The 18,566-nt window shown below is 36.1% G+C and overlaps 1 protein-coding gene across 7 annotated transcripts in view; it reads right to left on the bottom strand.

Annotated features, from left to right (window-relative positions):
- Positions 1–18,566, bottom strand: part of DPYD (dihydropyrimidine dehydrogenase) — a 340,158-nt gene that overhangs the window by 233,416 nt on the left and 88,176 nt on the right. For all 7 annotated transcript variants that reach the window (XR_007708585.1, XM_035538265.2, XM_050712120.1 and 4 more), the window contains 2 exons: positions 10,877–11,038; positions 842–1,038 (listed from right to left, as the gene is read on the bottom strand). Coding sequence is in view for 6 of the 7 variants with exons in the window: in XM_035538265.2 (XP_035394158.1) it covers positions 842–1,038; positions 10,877–11,038 (359 nt within the window). In the remaining variant the exon portion in view is untranslated. The remainder of the gene's footprint in view (positions 1–841; positions 1,039–10,876; positions 11,039–18,566) is intronic.

Consider the following 18,566-nt stretch of genomic DNA (forward strand, 5'->3'; position numbering starts at 1 on the left):
CACTTGTTATTTTGTAAGCACTTTAGTGTGGCTCCATCCTTAACAAGTAAAATTTAATTTTGATTTTGAATTGGCTGGTATCCATTCATCAGTTTCTGAAATACTTTATCTTTTATTTAGGAATTCCAACCAGCTTATAAGATGACCTCAACAATTGTTACAGTAGTAAATATTCATCTTCTAGTATAGAGGACATGATACTGAACCTGAAGCATGTAAATATCATCCAAAAGCTTACCATACTGGCAAACTGCAGAGGCACTTTTCTCTGTTTTCTTTATAATTTGTTGAAAGTTGAGAATTGCAGGGGGTTGATTTCACTCTTACAGTATGGTTTACTAAAGCTACAAGTCCAGGCAGACATAATGGATTTATTCATTGTCACCTTTATTTCCATAAAGCAGTTCATAAAAACATTCTAAATTTAAAATTCCCATTGAAATTAGTATATGTTTAAAGAATTTTAAACATATAGTATTTATATATACACACACACACACATATATGAATATATATATATAAATATATATATAGAGAGAGAGGATGGGGCCAAACTTTTCTCAGTGGTGGTGGCCAGTGATAGGAGAAGGGGTAATGGGTATAAATGGAACCACAGGAGGTTTCATCACCATATGAAGAAGAGCTTCTTTATGGCTCAGGTGACAGAGCACTGGAACAGGTTGCCCAGAGAGGTTGTGGAGTCTCCTTCTTTGGAGATATTAAAAAATCTGCCTGGATGCGATCCTGTGTAACACGCTCTAGGTGACCCTAGAGCTCATTGTGTAGGGCTACAAGTATATATATATATATATTTATTTTTATTTTATTTTATTTTTTTTACCTTAAGCCACCGACGTACTCCTGCTTTTCAAATATGGTGATGTTTGTATAGCCCAATCGAGCCAAAAAAGAAGCACAGCTTAAACTTGCAGGTCCTGCACCAAAAAGAGCTATCTTCACGTGATAGGCTTCAGGCATATCTTCTAGAGGAGGCAAGGAAGGGTTTCTGATCTGAGGAATATTCATAGCTTTGAACACCTGAAAAAGAATACATTCAACAGGTTACATACTTCACATTTCCTCTTAAAATTTTGAGTAATGTGGTGGAAGTTTCCACTAGTACTGTCACATATCCTTGACGTATTATTGCAGAATGCTTCACAACTTTATAGGGATTCTCAACTGATATGATACGTACATTTGTGAGGGATGTTGTAGGTACAGGATTTTGTCCTCCTGTGGTTCTGTTTGTCTTAAAAAGGTCTGAAATCAGATCTTTCACCACTGTAAACCTTATCGAGTAGATGGAGCCAGACTAACAGCAACAACAAGATGGCAATACAAAGTAAGCAAGATGGTAAAGACCTCTAAAACACCAAAAATTTCTTTCCAAACACGGTTCAGATTACACTTATTACTAGAAGAATATTTTTGTGAATAATGCAAAGGATTGCAAAGCTAGTGAAAGGGCTCTGCTTCTTGCAGAGATATCCTGTGTGATCCCATATAAGTCACTTACGGTTTTACTTTTCAGAGGCGAAAGGTAACCAGCCTTAGGTGGTTTTAAACTCTTATTAGGAATTGTCTCGTCTTCATCATTATATTTTAAACCTAACCCCCTACTTTAGATATGTCCTCTTAGACAATTCTTACATGATTTATTTCATGTTGGTTGATCATCTATTCCAGGTATTCTCTACTTTTCAACTGGGTATCCAAAGTTGTAGGCATACCTGAAAGTTAGGCTGTTCTCTCTATGCCTCAGTTCTTCAACTGTAAAACAGAGAAGATCTGCTCCATTCTATCTTGACTATTAAAACTACTTTGGGACAGTCCCTGACCACTATGATGTATTTATACAGAAACAGGCACAATGGGCTTGTTGCAATGCACTTTATTTCAGATTTGCACTAAATTATTTTGTTTTACACAGGCATAAAGGTAGGCTAAGGCAGAGGTATTCTACATTCACTGAGCTTGACTTCACTGTTCTCTGCATGTACCTACATCATAGGGGAAGGAATTGAGTCTCTATATTGTAAAAACTTTAAAAAATGAAAGAACAGACTCACAGCCCTTATAGGCTACTAAATATCAGGAGCATGGAAGAGAACAGTTACGTCTTCATTTTATTTTAGGCATTAGTGGAAGAATATTTATCCCAGGGAGTATATATCTTTGTAACAGAAGCACAAAATCATACTGAAAGGATACAAGTATTCATTGCATTGGGATTCTCAGTCATATCACAAACACTTCAGGGCTGCCACTGAATACTACCGAAAGACAGCATTTTTTCCCACCTATTTCAATGCAGGACTGCATTCCACAAGTACTAACTAGCCTGCTAAAATATACACATTGTGATTTGTCATAATAAATATGATATTTAAGCTATTCAATGTTTACCAAGTTTTTACTCTCCTTAGAACTTTAGAAGCAGGTTTTCCAAGTTAAACTTTGGCAGTTCTACTCACGAATAGAGGTTTTCATTTATGTTTTGAATCAATGTTCATTTTCTTCATGTGCACTTGAGCACTCAAGCTAGATAAACCAATGATTAGTTCCTTCCCCCCCTAAAATTTGTGTCAAATTCCACCAGTCTTTGTAAATTGACATAGCATTTTAACAAACTGCAAGAAGCAAGAGACGGATAATTGTTTTAAAAAAAAAGAATCATTTAAACCTGACAATTCATACAATATGAGAAGGTTTAATGTGGTTATTAATGGATTTCACAGGTTGAAAAGCTTATATTGTTTTGTGAAACTAGACTGTGATAACCAAAATGCAATAGGATATTTTTAAAACATCTGCTTTGTTACCTTCACATAGAAATGGCTTGAATGATACCAAATTTCCATTAAAATCTCATGCAGTTGTTTCAGAAGGCTACTCAGTAATGAAAATTGCATAACTTGCATATTTAATGTTTGCATTGAACACTGTGAATATGCACATGCTTAATAAATTTATTTTGTTGTTGACATAATTATTTTTATATTTGTTATTGAATAGTCATACCCATCAACTAATTTTATACTGAAACCCAGCTTTACTGTACTGCAGTGTTAAGCTCCAGGAACCAAGCACTCATGCAGGAAATGCTACTAGTTCAGGCTGAATGGTCAGCTTTAATTCTGCCCATTTGCAAATAGGGTGAAAATGTCTTTATGCAGCACAGCCAGCTTGTGTGGCAATATCTTACCATCTGGATTTCAGTGGCAGTTTTGCATATTAAGGCTGGCAGGGTAACTGTGTGAAAATAGCAAACTGCTTCAATGCATTTCAAAAGATTTTCACTCACTTCATGGTGAATTTTCACTACTCTGTAATTCACCTAATTAAATATCACTGAATTCTTCTGTACAAATCTTTTGGTGTACAAAGATGACTGCCTTGGTAGTAAGTGTTTAATGTCACATTACATGCAACTGACCTCTTCAATTTTTCCTCTCCTTAGACTGTGATCAGAATGGCAAGTAAAGTTTAACACTATTGTCTTGCTCGTTCATCTTCCTCTAAAACATATTATTTTGGTTTTGTTTGGATGGAGTTTTTCTTTTGCTTTACAATGCTTTGTAAGCAAGACCCGTTCAGAAAAATCTGACCAAATAATAACTTTCAGCTCAGCATCTCAGTGGGAATTTCCAGACATTATTCCCATTATTCCCTTTCCTTCTGGTTCTCTCACACAAACAAAATAGATTAGTAATAAACATTAACTGCACATTTATTCTTTACCTTTTTATCAAATCATAGCCAAATATCATTACTTCTACACCCATGACCTATTCAAACTAAACCCACATAGATTCAGTCCACTTTTAATGTTTCATGTCCATTATGGTCCATAGAAAGGATGTCACAATTTACAAAAAAGAAGTCTCCACCACCAATTTATTAGAAAGTGGAATTGAAGAGTGCAAGTACTGAGTTGCAGAATAAATCCTTTTCTACTTCTGCCAGCATTAGACACCAGTTGTTCTAAATGTTTTCACATAGCTTCTCCCATAACAGTGTCAATGACCAGGCTGGACTCAGCATTTATTACATGTACTCAGCTTCGAACCAAGAGCAGTTTCTTCTGACAATAAGCTCATGCAAGATAATGGAGGTTTTATCCTCGAGTGTGATACAGTTTGGCCAATCAGAAACAGCTGATCTATTCTGCTAAAGTTCCAACAATGGGAATGACTTCATAAATATCTTAGTATCCTAAACTTAATATATTTCAATTCACATATTTATAACATATTATATTTCCCATATTTCCATTACTTTCCTATGTAAAGCCATGAGCCCAATTGCTCAGTGTTGTCTCTAGTGCAAAATTTGGCGGTTTGTTCTCTTCTCCCTTATAAATCAAACAATTTTTTCCCTGCAGTGTTTGTTTTTTGCTCCAAAATATTCAGTAAACTCAACATAAAGAACATAATTCCAGTCACTGAATGCAAAAAAAAGTTTGTATTAAGGTTCTACAATATTACCAAACTAGCTGTTTTGATTGCTCAGCATCTGATTCAAGTTGAATTTTCCTGGAAAGTTTCAACCAACTCATTTTAGATGTTTTTCAAAAATACAGACAGGGAAAAGCGTATTCTTCTGCTCGTGGTTCTTTTCTTCACTACACAACTCAAGTATTAGCAAGCTTTGATGAAAAGATGACATTTGGCAGCATGTGGCAGGTGAGTAAGAAATACTTTTTGGCAGCCTGATGAAAATCATTTTATGGCATAGTGAGCATGATTTAAAAGCTCTTAAAAAACAATCCAAATTATTACAGCATGTTAGAACTGTTATTCAGAATTGATATCAATATTTTTATAACAATTAGAATAAATATAAAGTAACTCACTTTTGTCACTTTGGAATTTTCTGATCAATATATTTAAGAGGCACTTACTGTAGATATCCTTCTCCACCTCTTCGCAGAATTCACATACGGTCAGACAATATTACTCTAATTAACCTTTATTTAAAATTATCATTGGACTATGACAAAGAATTTGATAAACAAATCAGTAAATAGATTGAAATTTTAATCTCTGTTAAAATGTAGAACAAACAAAACAATTACAACAACCAAACCGTTGCCTAATCCTATAAAAGCAAGCTTGGTAGTCTCCAGGACACACACAGAACATCACATTTCTAAAGTAAAAAGTGAGTATATTTAATCACTCATTTTCAACACAAAAAGGTTGAAATACAAAAAAAAAAAAAAAAAAAGAGCAAATGGAATGGGCATTTGGAGAATTTCATCTTCTAGCAGCAAGTTTTGACTTTATTATTAAATTGTTTAGGTTCTCAAGGTGTAGTGTTTGTTTCCATGCTTAGAAGGTTATATAAATAGTTATTAGATTATCTTTAAATATCTTTCACCAAAATGATGAGGTATCAAGCAGCTACTGTTAGCATCTAGCTAATACTTATTTTAGGTTGAGACATATTAGTATATTCTGAATTATCAGATTTTGCTAGTGCACAGAAAGAAAAATATGGGCAATGAAATCAGTAACGTTTAGGAATTGATGGTGTTAATTTCACACTATCCCACTGGATATGTGTAGACTGGTGTATATTAATATGGGGAGGTTGAATATTTAAAGGAGAAAATAATACTCTGCATAGATTTTAACAAAAACGAAGCAAATTGTGTGCTTAGTAATCATCTGGAAGCTGTTAAATTGTATGGTCACACAATTTCATATAATTGCAATGGATAGCACAGGAGGTACAGGAAGTATTTTTTTTTCTACAAACATGAGCTAGTTATAGAAACCAGTTGATCCTCCCTCCACAAGTAACAGTTACACTTGCAATTCTGCAAATTTTTATGCAAGTAGCTGAGTGTTGACAAAAATAGGGCCTAAAGCACCTCTTTAAGGACTTTTCAAACTTACATAACAACTACACATTCATATTATCCAGGTCTCAAGAAATCCCATGGATCTAGTATGTTACAGAGCCTACACCTCAAAGCTCATGAATCTCACCACTAAGAAGGACAGAACATTCATTCCAATGCCTTAAAATTACATGTAACATCTAAAGCGTTCTGTAGAAAAAAATATATAACTTGCCGAAACATCAGCAGTCTTTCAGCATTGGCCTGAGAAGTCAAAACTCCTCAGATTCATCCCTGGAACTATTGCAAAGGCAACACCATCCCCTTCAAACTAGCCTAAAAATTTATAATTCATAATTAGAGGTTTTAACATGACTTAAAAGAGAAAATAACCTAAAGATGTGTTAAAGTAAAAGCTAATACCAGAAAATAGCCATTTGTTTGTTTGTTTCTGTTTGTTCTGCTGCCTCAGCTCCCCAGAGCAATGCTCCTTGGCTGATGCTGCACACCCAGTGGTGCAGGTCCCGGCGTAGGTCCTGGTGGCCATGTCAGGGCCCCATGACACCCTGGCTGGCAGTCCAGAGCCAGCCAGCTGCAGGAACAGTGGCTCCATGGGAGCCACCACCTTCACCCACTTACATTAAGACTGATCAAAGTTGTCTATGCACAAATACAAGATGGACCCTGAGCCCGCTGTGGCAGCACACCCCCCCCCCCCCCACGGCCTTCCCTCCAGGCAGCCTCTGCCACCTCAGCCGTGGTGGGTCGGGGAGAAAGGAGGGACCACAGTGCAGCCCACCTCTTAGCCCAGCTGTTCTGCTGACATGCCCCTAGATTAACAGCAAATAAGCTCATACAACACATCTTTCACATGAAAAAGAGTATCAAGTTCCCTTTTCCAATTGCTTTCCACTGTAACAACAGCCAGAACAGATCTCCAAAGGGAAACAAATGACCAGAACTGTAGCTGGCATGAGAGTCACAGTGCCAAACAATCTAGTATTTATCTAGTATGCAGAGATTAAAATAATATATTTTCTATTTAGCTTGTGCTGCTCCTTTCAGAATGATTAACTAGAAACAGAGGAGACCCTTTAGATTTGGTAATATCTACCCAGAAAAGCAAGATTTTGAGGACTTCCTAGTAATACTGCAACAGAATGCAATAGATCATGCTTCCTTTCCTACTGCAAGCTTACAAACTTGTACTCAAGTAACCAGTAATTGTAGTTTATTTTATGAGACTGACAGTCATATAGCTCATGCCTGTATGTATTGTCACTGCAATCTCAGTATATTTTCACTGAACTTGTGTTCCAAAACCAGAAATGCTTCCTGGTTCTAAAGTACTTGGGCAAAGGAGACAGATAAAGACATTAATATAATATTGACCTGTGCAGCAGCAGGTGTAACCTGCGCTTGACACTCATCATTTATAATAGTGAGCTCTAACTCCATGTTATTCTCTAGATGCAACAGTTACCGTGGTAACTGCATCCCAGTATACACATTCTACATCACAAATACAAATGGGTATTTCCTTTTTGTTTGTTTGTTTGTTTTCCATTTGAACATTTAATTGTCAAAATCCACATTTAGCATTCATTCAGACTAGATTACAATTTACTTTGAAAATTAGGTTAACAGTTACAAAGCTATATGGAAGGACAGAACGAAAAGACAGGAGGTGTGAGGTGCCATTTTTTTGTTCTACCGTATGCAAGACAAATATTTTACAATTAGGGAGTTTTATCTGCAGTATGAACAGATGATCAGTCATTGTTCAGAAGCACAAAGGGGCATACGTCATACCCATATATTTTCCATTTTAAACCCACATTCCTGCTTTACTGCAATTTTATCTTTTATCTCAGCTAGCAGTTGTGCCTTTTTATTATTGCTCTCTCTCATAATGCAGCAAGTGTATGATCCTCAGACTAATTCCAAGTAAAAAAAAAAAAAAAAAAAAAAGAAACCTAAAATTGGCATTATGCACAACGGAGTTTTCAGTAAATAAGCCCCTGTGGGACAAACTATTACACAGTGCATGAGAATTACCATGCAGCTCTCATTAACAGTACCACATGTTGCACACCTAAACCACACAATTTGCTAAGTTACTCTTATAGGTTAAGCAGTGAACACGCTTTGTTCACACTATATGGGCCAAGTCCTGTATTAGCAGTAGTAACACATGATTTTCTTCAGTATTTCAATCTATATTTTTACAGTAATTGTTATTTGGAAACACTCATACTATTGGGCTCCTTCAATTATACATACTTTTATAGTAAAAATTAACTGAATGAAAGCTAAAAAATATTAATTACAGAAGTGACTGCCTACTATTGCTAATTATGTGTACTACAATACATTCAAATTCTTTTTAAAATGGCAGTAATTCTAAAGGTTATTAATATCTGCATTTTTAGCAAACGTTTTAGGATACCACAAAAATAGTGAGGAGAATAAAATTTACCATAAAGTTATCTGTGTTAGAGTGCTAAATAGAACTGTATAGTAATTTTATTTTGTTAGAACTGTTGACACTAATATATCACTTCAAACAAACTTGGAGCATTATGAGGAAAGCCATCCTGAGCTATTCATCCTTTCTGCAGTTTTCATATCAATCATTGTGCTAGCACTGAGCTTTTTTAATAGATTTCTAAAGATTTTTGAAGAAAAATGGCAGATATTTAGCATTATCTATCAAGCCATAATTCCTCTCTATTAATCATAGCATTAGGGCTAAAAGGAGACACAAATCAAGTTTTAACACATATCACTTGCATTTGGTTCCTCAACAGTAATATTTCACTATTATATTTATCATCTACTTGACAACTGTTTAATCTTTTTTTCTTTTAATAAGTCTTCTGCCTTGCAACAAATATTATTTTTTTACATATATGGAATAAAAGCCATTAGAAGAAGAGCTGATAAAATCACCTCTTAACTGATAAAAAAAAACACAAATACCTAATATATAGGTAGAACAAACACAGTTCAGCGTCTGCAGCCTCATTCCTGCAAATGAGAACTTGGGTTCAAACTGTACTGATCCTTACTTTTGTATGTTCAAACCTCCAGCAAATTGAAGTGGACAGCTACTTAAATGACAGGGGATAGAGAATGTTCAGCCGCAGCTAACAAAACAAAACAACAACAACAACAAAAAGTTTAACAGGTGCTCCAGAAGCTTTTAACGTCTCCTGGTGAGAAGAAAGATGTACAGAGAGACCTGCAGCAGGTAGCAATATTTGCTCATCGAATCACAGCCCACAGCCACTGAGAAGGGGGTGTGAAGTCTACAAATGACAGCAGAGGAAAAAATTGGCCTTACAGACATATCATCTGTTACTTCCAGATTGATTCGCATTTCTATTTTGGTCCGTCCTACAAAGACATTTTCTCAGGCTTTGTAAAGGTGACTGGAATTTCATCATATGCTTGTAAATATGATCAGCCAAATGGCTCAAGATACAGAAAAGGGACACGCTCAAGATACACGAAAGGGACATATTAGTCATGGACTGTATGTCATCTTCACCCATGTATATGCCTTTTTTTTCTTTTTTTTTTTTTTACATAGCCACTTGCATAAACTTCCTCACTTGTACAGACCAAAACATACTTCAGACAGATCAGAAGAGGTGCCAGCTGAAACCATGAACTTAGTACAACTTCTTAATGCCCTCAAGGGAAGTTAAATGAGCTGTAGCCTCCACCTTCTTCAGATGTAAATCAGATGTAAATCTCAAACATTAAATCTATACAGAAGTACATGTGCACCTCAACAGAAACCCTTGAGAAAACTTCCTAACATCAAATGATCTTGTTTGCTTCAGTGGCTAAAATACACACATGCATTTATGAACTAATAAAACAACACACAAACACGTGTGCATCTACAGCTACTTAAATAGATGAACACAGACATCTATTTCAGGCCAATCTGAACCTGTTTATTTACTTGGTTTTGGCAGAAAAAAAAGGAGAGTAAAATGTCTTAAATCATCTGGAACTTTTCCTTTCCAAAGAATATACAAATCCACACTAATCCTGCAGCTTCTCATATTTTAATTTTAAATTACCAAAATGTGTCCAAATTTCCATTTCTGCGAATTAAATGAAGCCAGTACTTGGACATGTACATTTCTTATTATTATGGATCCTCAGACTTGCAATATTTATATTTGAAAATACTAAATTTGGGGTAAAATTTGGATTGATTCCTCCTGTCTGTGACTTTTCTAAAGTATGCATTAAATTTTGTACAAATCTTTTCACATAACAAAAATGCAAAAGAGCTACAGTGTGTTGTGCTCAGAAATAAGTTAACTTCAAATAACAAAACAGACTCCTTGCTACATTAAAAGAAAAAAAAAAGGCTTTCAAAAAAGAAAGACATCAAAGCAACTTATCCATAAAGAACAATTAAAACAAAATGAAACTTTTAACCGAGGAGATGAGAAAGCCAACTATTTCTGAATAATAAATACTACCTAACCATCCAGCTGCTATGGGAGAACAGTTCTTCTTTGACCTCGAGACCTAGAATTCTTGCAGAGTGTGTGGCTTCACAGAGAACAGGGTTCATCATAGCCAAAGAACAAGTTAAACTCTGCTGTAAGAGCTGCCCTGTGCCCAGAAGAGTTCAGCAATTCCTTAATGTGCAGTTACTGAAGGAGGTACACTTGATCTTTTTCCCTATGTGGCCTACTTCAGCAACATCTGCATTTTAACATGGCTTATATAAATCTTTAATTTTGAACAAATTGACTCAACTACTAGTGTTTCTAAAGAGTTGTCTTGTTCACAAATAATGTTATGTTCCTATGTTTCCATTGCAAAATCACTTCTAAATTTCTGAATGTGCCGTAAGAAAAAGGATAATTATTTTAACTTCCTATGACTTTATTTTATTAGTACAGCTTTAAAAAATCATTAAGAAAGGCATCCACCTATGTAATACCTGTTGGTACATAAAAAGCATTTTAGGCATTTATGAGTTCTACCTACCTCAGTAGCAAACTGTTGCAATCCACCAATATTAATTGGTCCCTCCTCAGTGGCATACAAATTGCAGCCACCAACACAAAGATCTGATGTTGGACACACCATTCCACAAGTCAGGCCAAGTGGATTGTCGGAAAAAATCATTTTGGCAGCTCCATAATAGTTCTGAAGAAAAGAAAGAGGGGGAAAAAAAGATAGTCACATACCAAGAAAAATAAAATTCAATAGGAAGTACAAAATATGTTGTAACTGCCTAGTAGAATACTATATACATATAATGAATAATGCTGACATCATTTAAATGTTACATAGAATTATTTCAAATGCACTGGAAAGAATGTCAACAGAGTTGTTGATTATGCAAAGACAACACTTCAGTTTGCAAAATGGTTATAATGGTTATATATGGTCTTACGCAGTTGTAGGATTTTAGTGGTTTAACAAATCTATGTTAGAAAACTACTGTGCCTGCATTATGTACTTGTAAATACTTTCTCCATTTCTAGGTCAATTAGGCAGTAGGTGAATTGTAACCTTTGTTGGAGATCTGACCAGACACTGCTAGTTAGATTATCAGTTCTTCATGACACAGGGAATTAAAAGTTTATTCTACACATTTGTACACACCATCTCTGCAGATATGCTTGTCCTTCACACCATGTCAGCAGTGTCAATTTTCCCAGACCCGTGATGAGAATAGGTTTCCTATGTAACTACCCATAGATTTGAACTACTGAATTTTTTGAATTCTTTTTCCTGATACACAAACTGACCAGGGCAAACATTTTCCTGTTTCCCTAAGTGGCAAAACAGGGAAATGATTAAAGAATTTATTTAAAATTTACAACTTAACAGATTCTCAATATTTAGTGTACAGCTTCAGAAAAGGAAGAGTTTCCTAATATATATTAGAACTAGCAAGATTTGTTTCCATAATAAAAAAGGTAAGGAGTGGACGTTCACAACCTCCTAGTGCCTAATACAGTCCGTAAACCCTTGATTATTTTAGACTGGGTAATTCTCTAAAGAGGGAACATCAGAGGAAATGCCAGGAGTGAAGTGAAGTTTCATTTAGAGGCTTAGAACTACTGATGACAGTTCTGCATTCATATTATATTTACATTAATGAAATTATAGTGTAATTAAAGCAAACCTTTCACATCCTGTATTTTCTTCTGTATGGTCAATATAGAAGCTTGCTTAATTATAAGCTATAGTTCCTTATTTTACCACTCCTCTCACCCCCCTCTAAAAGCCTCAACAAGGAAAGCCCATGAAAGAGGTGTTAATGCTGGAGTTTCCTTTACAGGCCACTGCAGTTCAGAAGATTACAATACCATACCAGCTGAGGTTCCACAAAAGTTTATTTGGTGAGAAATTAATACCGGGATCTCATTCCAGCTTTTTTCAAACTAGTAATAACTGAGAAATTAAAGATCAGTTATGTGTCCTTCTTCCATCAACCTCTTCCACACTCCAATCATCATCAATAACATGAAACTGGTTTAAATTTTTTCTTTATCATTCTATCCCAGGACAGGTGGCTAAGAACAATGAGAAGGTGTAGACTTCAAAGGATATGAGTTACTCAATCACAGCAGACCCTAGCTAATGCCTGAGACTTCTTGTCTGCCAAGCAGGCTAATGTATACAAGTGTTTTATTTAAAGATAACACAATCCCACACTGAGCAAAAATCCAGTTATGAATAAAAAGAGACTTGTCAAGATCTGACAATATAACAAACAGTGTGTAACAACTTTGGTTTGGGAAGTTCAAATTCACCAAAAGGCATTTTAAAAGATCATGTGTAAAATTCTTCAAGTTAAAACAGATGCTAGACACTGCTAGAGATTCCCTAAATAATGCTAACGTTTAAGAAATCTATTTGTAGACACAATGAGACCTTTTACTTACAGGTGTCAGTCTACTGCACAGCATGAGCCCCTGTCCATCACCTGAAAACATGAAACAGCTACCTAGGTGTATTTTCATAGGATTTTCTTAGACATTATTAAAATCCATTAAAATTCTAGTTCTAGCTGAACAAGCAATCCCTTTACACAACTGTTCTGAGAGAATTCCTTTCAACCATTTTGCCTGTAATGCACATGGACATTATCGTGCCCATTTCTCATTTATTCTGATGTAAAGGAGCATTCGTTAAACGTACATTCCAGGTATTAGCAAAAATTTTCGCTCTGCCAGATGAATGTTACTGTTTTGATATATCAGAGATTGTTAGGGATGTTAAAAACAGCCAGTAAAGACATTATAAGCTCAATTCAGAAGCCAAAACACAGAAGTCTGTTTATGTTGGAGATTTCCCTGACACACAACCACGCAGATGGCAGAGGTGACAGTGTCAGTGCTGGAGACCCATGCCTTCCTGAAGCAGCACTCGAAGGCCAGCCTAAATATCCTAGAGCATCTTAACTCGCAATAGATGTCTGGTCCCCAGGCAATTACATCTAGCCCTTCCCAAAAAATCCCCACTCTAAAGGAATAATTATAAACTAGTAGTGAGGATTTTCCTCACTAACTCAAAGACAAAATGTTTTTGAAAGAATTTTTGTTCAATTTTATATTTCCCAAAGTATGAGAGATATTTTCCTTTCCTGTGTTGTCCAGGATTATTATTTTTGTTATCTTCAGCTCTGGTTCAATTGAAACAGTTACAATAACATGCATTTGCATTTAAGTAACTTCATTACAGATTTCCTACATTTTTAGGGTTTGTAATTAAAATCAATATATAAACCTAGTTATTATGCCTAAAAACCAAATCCGTTAAGCTATTCCTTTTTAAAATTAATTTTATTACATATCTGTAAAGTATGTAAAGCCCTTGCACTTGAGCTGTGCCACTACAGGCAGTGTCAACACAGCTGAAACATTTCACTTGCTCTGCAAATTCAAACCAAAATCTGAGCACAGCTACGCTACACAGCACAGATATATGAAGACTGTCACTAAAGCCATGTTACAGCACATAACTGAGGCTGCAGCAAGGTAGAGAAAGAGGAGATAGTATGTTAGAGTAGCACCTGACCAGATAAGATTGGACCAGGTTCACTGTGGGTATATGACTGAGATCACAGCTTACTGATAGGATATAGAAGGAAACCTATCTGAGGACATCATGCTAGAGTTCTGTAAGAAGAAGGCTGGGACCAGTGTCCTAATGGAGGCAATGCCAAGTGCTGATGGACTCTTAATCTGGGGCAACATGAGTGTATTAAGGCAAGGTCCCTATCTGGGAATTTATGAGGAGTTGCTGTCATGATCATGATCTGCTGATGCTACCAATTCTAGTGGTAGCGCCTGAGCACAAGATGTTTAGGTACCCTCACTTCTTCAAAAGAGAGTACTGAAAGACATATAGTACATACTACCATACTAAATATTAAGACATCAGATGAAGTGTATCAAAGAGCATGTCTCTCCTAGTCTTAACATCCGAAAAGTTTTAATGATAAGCTAATTAAAAAGTTGTCACACCTGAAGTGCAGTGTTCCACAAACTTACACTTTTAGAAGAGCTGTAGTTCCCTAACTCTCCTCTTCCACACCCTGCCTCAGTTTCCACCTTTCAGAACACCAGCATAACCACTGTTCCCATTGCCACTGATACTGGTCACCGCCAGTGAAGGGATATGGCCACATGCTGCTACCATCACTTTGTACTTAAGTTCAAGAGTAAGCCCATCTGCAACCTTCCAGATACCCAGGGCAAAGCCCAGCACAGAGACAGGGCCATGGGCAGGACTTCAGGAGCCCAGCTCCGAGTCGCTTCATCTCTTTGTCGTTCCATTCTATCTATTAATTTATTCTGCTTTCACTGTGCTGATTCATTATCTAATGTATCAAACATTATTAAAAAAATGTTTTCCAATACTTTACCAAAAAAACTGGCAGGAAAATATATTATAGTTTAGAAAGTTACACTAAATGGTGTCACATAGACTGTGTTACACCACTGCAAACCATGAGTTACTACGGTAATAAGCAAGCATTTGCAGTATATGTACAGTAACTTAAATGCTTTGTTATATGAACACTTTTTCTTACATAACATCCTCTTTTTCCAGCTGAAAACATGTATTACTGATCAATTACCAGTGACATTAAAGGCAGAATACTCAATAGAATATTCACATTCCTGAAAAAAAAATATTGATCATTTTCATTTCACAAAACCAGGGTGTAGTAGGGCTACACACAACACAGATATGAGACACAGACATGCCAAGTTGGTAACTACACACTGCATGCAGTACAGAAGAGCAGACCAGAGTTAAAGGGAGGCAGACTTCATTAAAATCACTAAGTTACTACAGTGCATGAAATGATGCAAACTATCTTGGATGCAAACAGTTTGGAGAGTTTTTTTTTAGATGCTGAAATAATAAGATGTCTCAGTTGGCTAGTTTTTTACAGACGTCACAGAAGAAACAAGTCTAAAACTAGAATGTTTCTGAATTTTTTAATGAGATAAATGTCTGCTTGTGCTTTTTTTTTTTTTCCTGTGCACTTCCGCAGAAATAAATTAATCTAACTGGATAGGATGCTTTGTGGCTTCCTACATCAAAATGTCAATAAATACTACATTGCTAACACAGGGAACAAAAACAAGCCTTAAACAGACATCAATAATCTGTGGAAACCAGGCAGAGGAGAATCTCTACATGTATCATTTGGAAGCATTATATAATTTGCATGTAAATTAGACTGTTTTTTACTTGAAAAAAAAAAAACTATTAGAACACATAGGATCAATACTGACAAACCAGAAGAAATTGCATTTACTATCAGGAAATGCATACAGCATCTTTTCTTTCATTCAATTTAAGAGCTTTTTATATAAATTCCTTATGCATCGGGGTGTTTTGATATGGCAGTTTTCTCAAAAAAAGATATTCATTATTGTGCTTTGTGTAATAAAAATGAAAACATTGACTTCATCAGGATTATGGGATGGAGTGAATACATTAAAGAAGAAAAAATAGTAATTTCCTCTTCCTCTGGGTGAAGTTTAAAAAAAGAGAGACATACCAAAAAATACAGGAAAATATCACCTCCCTCTATCCGTGCTCCTGTTCTGTGATGGCTTTCAAATTTGCTCAAGCTGCATTGGATTAAAATATTTTCCCATACCGAACAACCACTATTTAAAGTACATTGTTATATAAGTAGCATTTTTCACATTGACACACACCAGTTAAAATATAACAAGAAACGCCTCCAGTCTGTCAGCCCCCCACCAAAATATCTTCCGAAAAAGAATGAACAAAACATAACAACTTACCAAATCATACATATTCTATATTATAATGCTGATGATTTTTAATCAATCCAGAAATCTTTCACATCATTTGACTTATGTCATCATAACAGGACTGTAATTTCACACAGTGTCACTATCTTTTTATGAAAAAGAACGGAAGAAATATCTTGTACTGTCATTTTGTCCTTTGTAGTCTAGAATGTGAGAGATTCCTTAATTGACATAGTGTCATCGCAAAAGTCTATTCTACATAATTACACTATGGCAACTGAAACCAGCTGTCAGCCATTCCATTACACTAAGTACAAACAGACATCTCAAGAAAAGTCACTGCTTCAAGTACATCAATTTAACACCATTACTACTTTCTCTTTTAAATGTTTTTTTGTATTTAGTGACCTGAAATATAGAAAGATTAACACAGAAAGCTGAATAAAACAGCCATTTCAAAAGCCTGAGGCCTCAAAGTAGTACTTAAAGATTAATTGTGATGCATATCTGTATATAATTATTACCAATCATCTAGCAGCTTTCTGACTTCTACAATCTTTCACTGTATTAACAGTATCCCACTTACAGTATTCTACATATGAACTCATGATTTTCTATGTCCTTTTAAATGACATAGAGATGTCCTTTGTTAATTTACTGCAAGTTCCTCTGGCATAGAAAAAACATCATTCTGTTTCTCCCACCTGTCCTATGCCTCTCAGCACCCTTTCTCTCTTGCAATCTTTTCTTCATTTCATCTTCCCTTAATAATCCCACTGCTTTTTGTCTTTTGCCTTCCTTTGTCTACCCACTTTTCCTTCTTTCTCATTTCCAGTATATTGCCACATACATTTTTTCCTTTAATCCTTCAATCTCCCAAACTTCAGCTTCACCTTTACCCCTTTGGTATCCTTTTATACCCTCTAGCTCTTTCCCTCTCCCATTTCTCCCTTGAAAAACCTCTATTTCCTCTGGTTTTATTTTAATCTAAGAATTTCTCTAAAACTTACTCTTGTGTTTCACAGCTATCCTGTACTTTCCTGGTGTTCAGCTCTTACTGTACCATTTCCCTACCATTATTCCACACAGTCCAAACAGTCCTACAGTCCTATACAGAAGGCAGTGTGGCTTTTTAATTTTTATTTATTTAATTTTTTTTTAATGCTTACCAGAAGGCTTACATCCACCTATGAGGTCTATTAGAAAATGGTGGACCTGTCAGCTCAGACCAGGTGTGGGAGAAGATGGTCAATCTGAACAAGGAGAAAACTGTTGGATCAGTCACAGAGGGCTGAAGAGACAAAGTGCAGTTTCAAGTACTGATGTCACAAAAGATACTTCTGCATCCCCAGTTCTTCATTATTAACTCAGACTATAAAGGATGAGTCACTCACTTTTTATGCCTGTGCCACGTAACACAACTTATTATCCCTATGCCTTGCCTTAACTGCACCATCGGTTGTTTTTCACTGTGACTACTCAACCATGAAGGTGTCCGGTAACAAAACCTCCAAGATTGTCTCACTGCACAGTACAAAGGCAGAGTACATGAGCAGCTGTTGCTCTTCAATGAGCAGCTTCCTCTAGCACAGACTTCTGCTTAACAGGAGGAAAGCTGGACAGGCAGCAAGCATTTAGGCTGAGAGCTGCAGGATTCCCTTGATTGTACCAGCCCTAAAGGATGACAAGTGTTGGAGCTCCATTTTACCAAACTCCATTTTACTTCTTGCTTTGACATATTAACACAAGGAAAGGAGGACGCAAAATCCCTAAGATCTCTCCTGGGACTATTTCAGAGGAGAGAATGAAGCAAGGGAGAACCATTCTCCTGCAGCATCTAAATGTGATTTGTTTTTTTCCCTTAGTTTTTTGTTGTTGCTGTTTTAGAGGGGGAGATAATGAAGATGGCTCTTGTCTATTATAAAACGAAGAATACACACTTTGCAATGCGAAGGCTGTACATAAAGAGAGGACAGATGGAAGTCAGAACACTCAGCATCTTCTGATGTTTAAAAACAAATGTAGTTACACGTGCATGGGGAATTTGAAGTCTGGTCTCCAAGAGATGCAACTGCAAGCAGTCTGTATGAACTGAGAAACAGTGACTGGGAAGACACAACGGACTAGACTGTACCTTTAGAAAGTGGAGTTGTAATCCAGTTTGAATGGAAAAGGAGAATGGAAGTTGTGGCCTAAAGTCTACTGAGTTACAGTGCCCTAACACAATGCAGCATAAGTGACATCCTTTTTCTCAAAGAGGCTCAAGGCTCATTGAGCCTGGCAATTCAATTACCCTCTCAACCCAGAAACTACCCCTCCTTCCCTCTCCCTCTTCTACTCTTGAGCTGAGGTCTAATGGCAGAGCAGCGAAGAACAGCTACATTATACATGGCCTCTAAATATCTAAAAAGCCTCAG

This window comes from Cygnus atratus, chromosome 8 (assembly GCF_013377495.2).
Source record: "Cygnus atratus isolate AKBS03 ecotype Queensland, Australia chromosome 8, CAtr_DNAZoo_HiC_assembly, whole genome shotgun sequence".
NCBI classification, from domain to species: domain Eukaryota; kingdom Metazoa; phylum Chordata; class Aves; order Anseriformes; family Anatidae; genus Cygnus; species Cygnus atratus.